This window comes from Elgaria multicarinata, chromosome 7 (assembly GCF_023053635.1).
Source record: "Elgaria multicarinata webbii isolate HBS135686 ecotype San Diego chromosome 7, rElgMul1.1.pri, whole genome shotgun sequence".
Lineage (NCBI taxonomy): Eukaryota > Metazoa > Chordata > Lepidosauria > Squamata > Anguidae > Elgaria > Elgaria multicarinata.
Genome location: NC_086177.1, coordinates 74140524 through 74151255, shown reverse-complemented (window position 1 = coordinate 74151255; position 10732 = coordinate 74140524). Strand labels below are relative to the sequence as shown.

At 42.7% G+C, this 10732-nt stretch overlaps 1 protein-coding gene across 1 annotated transcript in view; it reads left to right on the top strand.

The window, feature by feature from the left end:
* Positions 1–285: 285 nt before the first annotated feature.
* SLCO5A1 (solute carrier organic anion transporter family member 5A1) overlaps positions 286–10732 on the top strand; it is a 68639-nt gene continuing 58192 nt past the window's right edge. The window contains exons 1-2 of the mRNA XM_063130817.1: positions 286–392; positions 2177–3629. Of these exons, the coding sequence (XP_062986887.1) occupies positions 2660–3629 (970 nt within the window). The 5' untranslated portion in view covers positions 286–392; positions 2177–2659. The remainder of the gene's footprint in view (positions 393–2176; positions 3630–10732) is intronic.

Here is a 10732-nt window from a genome sequence, read left to right as displayed (position 1 = left end):
CCTCCTGGCAAATGTGTGCTATTCCTTGCCAGCCCGTCCGCCCGCGGCTGCCTCCAAAGAAGCCATTGGGCGGCCTCTTGGAAAGGCAGGAGCAGGTGGATCGAAGCGCTTGAATACTCTTCCCCTCACAAAGGAGAGAGAAAGAGGGATGGAGTGCGCCTGCGCGCTCTGCTCGGCCTCGCTCCTGGAGACCGGGGGAACTCCGCATTGAGTGTCAGGCCGGGTGAGGAAGAAGAGAGTGCGCGTGTGAGTGAGAGAGTGAGTATCCAAGGGGAGATACTCGGGCTCGTTAGCTACAGAGGGGAACCACCCAGCCGGAGAGCTGGGGCGGCTGGCTTTCTGCCTCTTTCCTCCTCCCTCAGCTTCCCACAGATACAAGCGAGCTGAGCTGAGTGAGTAATAGGCTAATTCTTCATCTCTGAAGGCGGCGGCTGCTGCTGCTGCTGCTGCTTGGGATGCCTCATATTATTATCATCCCTTTACGTTTCCTTCCTTCTGCTTCCCTCTCCGCGGGCTTCCCTTTGACATCCAGCTCTGCTTCCCTCCCTCAGCTTCTCCCTGAAAAGAAAATGAAAAAAGTGGGGGGAAGATAGAAGGCTTGAAAAAAGTTTCGGTTTTAGCGTCGCACGGAATAGGGCTGTGCACACGGAGGAAACGGGGGCAGCTTCTTCTACCTGCTGCCCATCGTTCAGTGAGGGGATTAGGGGATGGGAGGGGTGTGTGCGTGTATGTTCGTGTCTCCCACCTAGACGGAATAACGGTGTATGCAGAGAGAAGGGAGGCTGAGGGGAACCGAAGTCATCTGGGGTACCTGCGCTCACTTAACTGCCGGTGAACTCGGCAGGGTTTACGCCAGAGTAAACGGAGTTGGGATTGGTCTGGCTGCTCGAGATTACAGAGAATGCGATGTGTACATTTCTCTCTCTGTGTGTGTACACAACAGTTCAACCTAGAATAGAGATGGTTTAGGTTTTACTGGGAGGCGTCGTGCATACCGAGTGTGTTGAACTTATTATGTGGGCTGTTGCACGGCACTGGCAGCTGTCGAATTAAGCCAATTCCTTGGCCATTATTATTATTATTATTATTATTATTATTATTATTATTATTATTATTATTATTATTATATAATTAATAATAATAATCTCACTGTGTGACAATGCCTTTAGATTTAAGCCCAGGCAGGGGCTTACAAAGACAAGCGTAAAGCTAGTGACTACTTCTGGATGGAGGCGCAAACAGGCATTTTCTTCTGTCCAAATGAACAGATGCATGTGGCTTTGTGTGCGCATGGATGACTCTTTGTGTCCAAGAGTGCCAGTGTTGAATGTGCATGAAGATGTGTGCATGAAATTGCATTTGCTTGTTGTTGCCGTATGTAGTGCTAACTGCATCCAAGCAATGCTCTCATATCTTACATGATCCGTATTGGGTTGGCACATGTCCATCAGACGTGTGTTCAGAGAGACTCTTTGTTTCCTGTGCCTATTTCTTTTCCTTGTCTTTGGCACAGCTCCTATAACTCCAGCCTTTGTTATCAAGAGCCCAGGACAGCAAACTGTGGATGGGTTGCAGACAGTCTGCAATGTCTTGATATTTGTAATTGAATATTTATTCCAGTCTATTTATTTTTAGCCATGAAAATAAAGGAGTTAGTATGTTGACCTTTGCATCTGATTAAATAAAGGAACTAATATCTGCATAAAGGCACACATGTATTTTATACACTTCCACATAAAGTGCTCTCTTGTATAAATGCCTGTCTTCACAAAGAGTACATTGCCAGGGTCAGATGAGGGAAAGAAATGGTTGAAATTAACCTAATTTTGCTTTCGGATATCTGTCTTATTTTCTTGTGAGAGCAATTCAAATAGTGTTCATCCTGTAATTGCTTCCCATGCATTAAAGTGAATGTCGTATTTGTCAGGCTATTAAAATTGCTTCTGACTTAGAGCTGGTACAGGCAAAGAGGAGGGGGGGATTTAGTTGAGGGCAAGGGGATTCCAACTGTTCTGTTCTTATTGTTCAGGGGAGAGTGCCTGGTAATAGCGATTGCTGTGTCCTTTTCTAGCCCCAGGGAGCAGCAGCTGGGAACTACTGCTGGGCAAAGCAGGACAAAAGTAGAATGCTGACCTTCTTTGCTTGATCTCTCTCTCCCTCTCTTTCTGCATTACAGATTGTTAGATTTGCCATCAGTAGGCTTTAAAGTGAAGACAGAGAGAGGACGTCTTCCAATCTACAGCTTGGGGCCAGTGATGCAAGCAGTCAAGGACACTATCTCAATGTCTGGGCTTCACTAGTCACTCTGGCACTTCACTGCTAACCTTGGCAAATTAATCCACGTGGGAATGTGCCTGCAGAGTGGAAGCACACCAGTCCAATCTGTTTATAGTTCAGCTGCTGGGGAGGAAAGAACAGGTCCCTAAGCAGTAATAAGAAGTATGGAGCCACAAAAGAATCTGCTGGAGATGCCCTTTGATGCATTGCTGTGACGGTGTTGGATTGTAGGCTCCCTTATTCCTGAGTGGCTGGGTGTGGTTTTGAAATCCACAGGGAATGCTTGCATGCTTTTGGGATGAAAAGGCAGCACTGATGTACAATAAGGCCATGTATCTTACTGGGAATTGGTAACTCATCCCAAGTCAGGCTTGCCACCAGCATGCCTTTGTCAGGGAAAACAAAGCACCAGAAGCACCAGCGCCCAAATTCTCTTAGAGGACAGAAGCCAGAAAAGCAGGATGAGAGCTTTAGGTCTAAGAGCTTGCCAGTGCTGAATGGGTCTGTGCCATGGATTAATACCACACAAAGTTCTCTCATTGCAGCCAAAAGGAATTTCTTACAGAGTTTCCAGGGGGCCTCTGGTCAGAGATGTTGCCTTGACCCTGACACATCAGCACATCCCAACAATGTTGCTGCTGCTAGTGCTTCTTCCAGGACGATGTTGTCTTTTACAGCTTCAAGCTTTTCAAGAATTGGGAGTTTCACTGAAAGAACAGACTGCAATAACTCTGCTGGCATGAGTAAAGGTGTTTCATCGGCTTCCACACTGCTAGCAGTCCCTGGTAGAAAATATCTTGACATACTATTGACAGACTCCCGCTTCTTTTTGGTGTGTATGTGCCTCCTGACTTTCATCCAGTCCCTAATGGTTTCTGGCTACCTGAGCAGTGTTATCACCACCATTGAGAGGAGGTACAGTCTGAAAAGCTCAGAGTCTGGGCTGCTGGTCAGCTGTTTTGATATTGGCAGCTTGCTGGTAGTGGTATTCATAAGTTACTTTGGGGGGCGAGGACGAAGGCCTCTGTGGCTTGCTGTTGGTGGTCTTTTTATTGCTCTCGGGGCTGCCATATTTTCTTTACCTCATTTCATCTCTCCACCATATCAGATCCAGGAGTTGAACTCCTCTGTGTCTAATGACGGCTTATGCATGACTGGCAATAACACAGCCAAAGACCATGTGGAGTCGCCGGCCTGTATCAAGGATTCAGGTGGAAATGACCACTCACTCTACGTAGCTTTATTTATTTGTGCCCAAATTCTCATTGGCATGGGCTCCACACCCATTTATACTCTGGGACCAACCTACTTGGACGACAATGTCAAGAAAGAGAACTCCTCGCTCTACCTAGGTAAGGTTGAAGGGTCTAAAAACTGCTCTGTGGGCATTTTGAAGACAACCAGCTTCCACTTCAAAAACCCAGACATTAAACTACAGTGTTGTAGTTAGAGTGTGCGTTGTGCATTTAAAATTACTTGTGTTCCTCTAATGTTTATATGTAGCAGTTTCATAAGAACCAAAATGTTGGTAGCTGTTACCAAATCCTCTGAAAACTTTATTTCATTGGGTCGTACCTCATATTTTTTTCATCATAAAGCATTTTAAATTGCTGTTGGGTGAGATATAAGTAGATATATAAGTGAGATATAACTCCTCCATTGAAATCAACAGGATGTGAAAATGTTTCAACTTGAATAGATTATGCTCATCGTTTTATTTGTGCAGATTTTTAAAATATGTTCACTAGGTTGTTAGGGCATCTTGAGAATCCTTTTTTTTATCATACTTGATAAAAAATCCAATCTATCTAGGTGTAAGTAGTGACAAGAATGATTCTTGGAACCAGGGTTATCAAAGATGGTTGGAAGCTCTGCTGGTGAAGTCCCTTCCCTTTATACACATGAAATTCCAGCAGATGCTAGCTGCTTCAGTGCTGTCAGTTCAGAGAGCTTGAAATAGCTTGAGACAACTGATTCTAGTTATCCGTGCATAGTTGCCACAATGCCACAGTTTCTACCCTGAAATTATAGAAAGGCAGGGCAGAAATAAATAATCAATCTGATTCACAGCCATGGGATCTCTATATATCAGCAAGGCCTTCTTCATATAAACCTTCTCCCTTGCCTGACAAGAGCCCTGTTAAAGCATTATGTCTGAACAGCTAATCTGAACCTATATAGGGGGCACAGGGCCATGTATGCAATCCTTATCTCCTGCATTCCTGTCCTGGGGTTCAAATTTTGCTGTGTTGTGCAGCAAGCTCTGAAGGGGGCTAATGCTCACATTTGCTTGTACGTGAATAGAATTACCTGTACAGTTGGGAAGCCTGCTTTATCAGGGTTGCCAACAGTTCTACTCACTTTCAGGTGAATGTGAGTATAACCCCTTGTTGAACCTTGCTGTTCAATGCAGAAAGTTCAGGAATGGAGAGGGTGCAGCTGGGTATGTGCAGCCTCCTGCCCAAGATTTCCTGGCTCTGATCTTTGGAGGTGGCCTTACTTAGAGTTCTTTTTAAAGGGAAGGGGGAGCTTAACAATAAGGCAATTTCTCCAGCTTTGTGGAATGTGGTCCATTCCAAAGTGTGTAATGTAAGTACACTTCGATGGATTTAAGGAAGAAATGCAAGGCCTATTTATTCTATTAGTTACTTTAGGAATTGATCTATCACCCTCTAATAAAAACATTTCAGCCTGGTTCAAAGCAGTAAGATAAAAATATAACAAATATTTATTTATTTTAAAAAGATAAAAGCAGAATTGATTTTAAGACTATCAGAAGTTAAAAACTCACACAACATCAGTAGTTTGGTAGCGTAAGAAGATTTTTGCCTGAAAATTAAAAGACATCAGCATGAGTGCCTGGGCAGAGAGTTCTATAAACAGGGCATCATAGCAGAGAAGGCCTTCCCCAGTCACAATTTCCTTTACTTCAGAGGGCCTCTGAAGAAGATACTTATGCACAAGCAGGTTGATGAGAGAAAATACATTTTCTCAGGTACTCACCACTATACTGTGTAAGGCTTTAAAAGTAAGTTCAGGGTCTATGAATTGTACTCAGAAGTGGACCAGAAGCCAGTGTACTTCTTTAAACAAGATTTTAACAACAACAACCAGTTCGAATTAATAACAATTTGATATGTTTTGAATTAACGACACATTGCATCAGTCTTCAAAGTCAGCCTCATGAATAATGGGTTGCAGCTGTCTAAACTGCAGGTTACCAAAGCATGGATAACCATGACTGAGTTGTCTTGAAGAGAGCTTCCAGCTGGTTCACAGCCTTAGCGAGTGAAATGTGTCCCTTGCCTCTGATGTCACTTGGACTTCCAGCAACAAAGCTGGATCAGTGAGGATCCCCTGACTGAGAACCTGACCCTTTATGAGTGCAGCTTCATCCAGAATAGAAAAACCACCTATCAATAATGCCTCCAATTTGTCAGGATTGAGCTTCATTTTGTTGGTTGTCATCCAATACACTGATTCCAAGCATTGATTCAGCATTTTGACAGTCTCACCTGAATTAGTTGTAAAGGAGTGGTAGAATTGAGTGCCATCTGCACATTGATGACACCTAACTTAAAAGCCCTGGATGACTTCACTCAGCAGTTTCCTGCAGGACATCATGGTACATGTCACATACTCCTCCAGTGCCACCTTCTGAAATTACCCTTTCAGACAGGAATGGAATTCCATGGTCTTCACTCCTGGTCCTGAAAGCCCATCTAACAGGATAGCATGGTTGATGTTATACTCCCCATGTCCATCTCCCATCCATCAGTGTAACTAGTGCAGTTTTTGGTGCAAAACTGGGCCTGAAATCAAATTGAATATCCTGATTCTTTTAATTCTCATCCACAAGCAACTGGCTGTGCTGTTTTCAGTGTATGTATCAATGCTTTACATTTTGTAAGATGCTTTGAGGGCTGTGAATGCTGTGGGGTATGCAATTTAAATGAAAAATATGAATATCTTTGGCTCTCCAGTTCTCTAGGCAATTTCTGTCATAGTCAAAACTAACTTGGTCTCTAATAGTATGTCTAGTTTCTGTTATTTAACAAAAGGTAGCGATACCCATAAGAAGCAACCCGGCTGCTGCTTACAGGATTAGGAGCCACTGTTTTTTTCACATCAGTGCCTCAGATCATGTTTTTCATTCTAGGACAGTAAGGCGCAAACTATCCTTGGCTGCATTCAGACAACACGATAGTCAATGGTGGGGTAATAATCAACTTGACAGTTGTTTATCTAGGGGATACTCCCCACACAACATGATAATAATGTGTGGATTAGGATCAATGTTGAGTTGACTGTTAATCCATGCTGAGTTAACTCACTCATTCCCCACCTTCTCTCTCCCTCAGTCCTCCTAGTATCCCATGAGCCATTGCTGCTGAAAATCTATCCTGCTGGCTGGACTAGAGCATCAGCCGCCACCTTGACAGCTCTTGCCTTGCAACTCTGTGCCTGACAAAATAACCAACGGTGCCTTCCACACAACACGATAGCCATCTCTGCTTAGTGTTTTTTGTTTGCATTGGTTATTTCAGCCAAATAACCAACTGTTGGTTAAAAAATTCAAGCCAAACAACATGATAACCCATGGTGAGTTAAATAGCTAACCAATAAGTATTTAAACCACCTTTGGTTATCGTGTTGCCTGTACCCAATCCAAGCCTTACTATATTCCTGTGCTATTCTTTGTGTGTATGCAGTTGATTACACACACAGAGTAGCATGGGAATTACTTACAAGTAAGCATTTCTTCAGTCTGCTATATTAAGTAGAGGGCTGGGATGACCTGCCCATTGAGAAGATGTGCTTGTAATATTTGCTTGAAAGTAAATCTGTTCTAGATGGTTTGGCTAATGTCTGAAATAGCAAGCTGTGCACTTAGTTACAAGTAAAGGTTGTTATGGAACTTGCTGAAAGCAGATCTCATGAGTACCCAAGCTTTATACCTTCTGTGGCAAGTTTTCAAGGAACAATATTCCTTGTGCTATCTCTTCTCACAGCATGAGGAACATTGTAGGTAAGTTAGTACCTTTCTGAGGCGGTACCAACATTTTCATATCAAAAGTTCTGGAATTGTAGATGTAATCATGGATACCAATATGGTGATAGGTATAAATTTACATACTATTATAGGTATATTTCTAGATTCCAGAGGATTCCATCCAGCCCAGTTGTAGAAGCAAGAAACCACACACCCTTGAGTATGTTGCTTTGGTTTCTGCTAAAACGTGCATCTAATGTTGTAATCTCTTCACTTAAGTAACACCCCAGCTTCCTCCTGCTTCTAAATCTGTCACTTGAACTTCCCAGAATGGGAGATCAAGGCATCCCAGCTTGAGTCTTTATTCCACTGTTCCTGCTTCATTCTTATTCATATCTCATTATTTCTTGCCTGGAATTATGGCCCCTGCCCTAGTCAGTTGATAGAAGCCTGATCAGTTTTCCTCCAGGAATTTCCAAAAGCTCAGGCAAAGAGACTTCTCCTATTAAGAAGTCATTTTCAAACATTTAATCTTGATAGGATGAACACACATAGGACAGGGGAGCAAGTCTGCAGTGGCAGCCTCCCATTCATTTAAGGTTAGAATAGCCCGTAGGAGTACAGCTCCTGTATGCATGGTGGCTCAGTCTACTGTAGTGAACACATGGAGGTTGGGAGTGGGACAGCTATACTGTGTGAAAAGGTTTTATGATATAGTTGTCCCTGAGAGATAAATGACGATAATTTCTAAAGAAAACAAAGTTGAGTTGGGCAGTGCTGGTTTGTAAAGGGATCAATATAAGCAGTTGAGTATGCAGTGAAGAACTTTTGTACACTTCCTTACCTGTGGCTTGGAGATTTTGTGTGAAAATGTAAAATTGTGTGCGTATGAGTGTGGCTGTGAAGGTGGAGGAAGGAGAGAGGTCATCTTTACTAGTATTAAACAGAAGGGAGCAGAGCAGCTGAGAAGGAAGCTGTAGAACACTTGCAAAGGTGAGGGAAGGTCACTTGGCTGCTAGAATTACAGAGATAGACTGGAACGGATACTCAGGGCGGCCAAGTCAGTTTTTAGTCCAGTGGTGTGTGGTTGCCACAGAGAGTCTTTTCCACACTGGTTGTGGCTTCTTGTTGTTGCAGGCCTACTGGGAACCAGAGGGCCTGATGCTGGATTCTTGATGTGTGACCTCACAGAATCATGTGTGAAGCAGATTCAAACCTTATTGTAGCTATCAGTATGAGCCAAGCAGAAGTGATTTTTGAAAGAATGTCTGTGTTGGTAGAAGTGCGTACAGTTGGGGCTAGTGTTAGGCTGTATACACAAGCAATGCTTCAAGTGAGTCTTGCAGGAAATTCATCTGTGATCAAACAGAAAAGCTACAGTTCCCCTACACCCTTGCTTCACAGCCCATCATTAAGAGCTACCAGGCTATGCCTGAAGTACCAAGCCCAGACTTTTCCTCCCCTGGGAAGGGTGGAGAGGTGATCAGTCACCTCGTTGACATTTCCCTAGAACCCTACACAAATTAATTTTAAATAGAGAATACATAGCAAGTACTGACTGCCCACCCCCGCGTACTGACTTTATCTCAGGCAACACGATCCAGTGAATTTAAGAGAAAAACAGTATTCCTCAGAGGATATTGAATTCCATATCTACGTAGTAGCAAGAAATCTAGACTTTTTCCCTATTTGAGAGTACAAGCTCTAAAGGCTGGATCTGTTGCATTTCATCGTACAGAACATTTATAGGCTTACTGGACAGTTTACAATTAAGAACTAGGACTTGTGATCTCCACCCATGCCCCTATCTAGCACATTGATTTCAGCAAGCATGAAGGTTGAAAGCTGCTCAGGCAGTTGGAACGTGAGAATAAGCCCAGCTGTAAATGGATTAGTCAAGTGAGCAGAGTTCAGGTGAGGCAGCCAAGGGCACATAATACATGAGGTTGATGACGTGGCCCTGCTGTTTAGTCACATAAATATTGCTTTGACTTAGGTGACATCCTACCTTGCTTTCAAGTCATGGAATCATTGGTCTCAAGGGAAACCCCAGCTACTCCAAATACATGTATGTGGGCAAGGTAGTGGGGCTGACTCGGCTAAATTTAAGATGCAGGTTAGAAGCATTTATATGGATGGTTCTGAAGTTTAAAGGACTTTGTTTGCCTGTAGCCAGAAAGGGAGAGAACAGACTCCCAAAAATAGAACTCTGGTTTCAAATGGGATAGCGATAGAAATGAGGGAGATGAATTTTGTAGTTAATCACAAAATGTCTATTTAGACCATTTTATCTGTACTGCCCACCTCCTTTTCTTTGAAAACAAACATGTGTTTTGATACCTTGTCACATTTTACCTTACCTTAGAACTCAATTCCCCTCAAATGCTTTAAGATCTGCCCATTTACTGCAAAGTCCCTGAGGAAACTGATTTTATAAACTCACCTTATGTCGATGTGGGAGCTATTTTATTTTCCAAGTTAATCCAGCTCAGGGGTTGAGTGGCAACGTCATATCCTCTTAAGTGCAGGCATGCAAACTCAGGCTGGACAGCTGTTTTGACATTCCTGGTTGGGTATCCTGCTCTCAGAAAATATATTTGATACTTTTGCATAATCTCCTAGCTGTCTGCACCCCAGTCCATCTGTCAGGATGGCCTTGTGCCAATCTACAAGGTGGTGTTATTTCTATTCAGACTAAGGTGCCAAGCAATTATATGTTTAGCAGAATAAGCTTGCGTCATACGAAGTTCTTCCTTTATCCCCTTTTCTTTCTCTCCCCCACCCCTACATCCCTTCTCTCTTCCCCTGGAATGGGTTACCTTGTAGATAGTAGTGCACCATGAATCAAGCAAGATTCTTATTGCTTGATACATTATTGATATTTAAATATGCCCAAATATAAATATTAGTGAATGCTTTGAATGCAAAAAATGAGGATCAAAAAGACAAGTGTAAAAGCCAAACAAAACAGACAGCTGCAATGTTTAATTCTTAAAGACTTCTAAAGATATGCAAAGAGTTATACATCAGAGGGGCAAAGGTAGATAATTTCAACAGAGCAACAATGCACATAATAAGCATTTTTGAAACATGGGCATATTCTGGAGCATCTGTTTTCCCAGAAAAAAACTGTTACCCACAAAAACTTATGCCATGACATATAAAAGGATTAATAATTTCAAGGATATACTGGTACATAGTGACACAAGTTTGGAAGCATAATGTCAAACATTCTACCAGGTGCTACTTGTCACACTTGTCTTTGTGGATACTATACATACTGTAATTGCACAATTAAGATCATGTCTTTTGTTAATCTCAGTAACCAATGGGAGTATTGTTTACACGCTTTCACAACTTGTAGTTCTGGTGGGGTTTACATTGTGAAATATCTTTGCGATTCATTTTGTGTCAGAATGACTGACTACACATAGATTGAAGGTAAAAATTGGAGGCCATTAA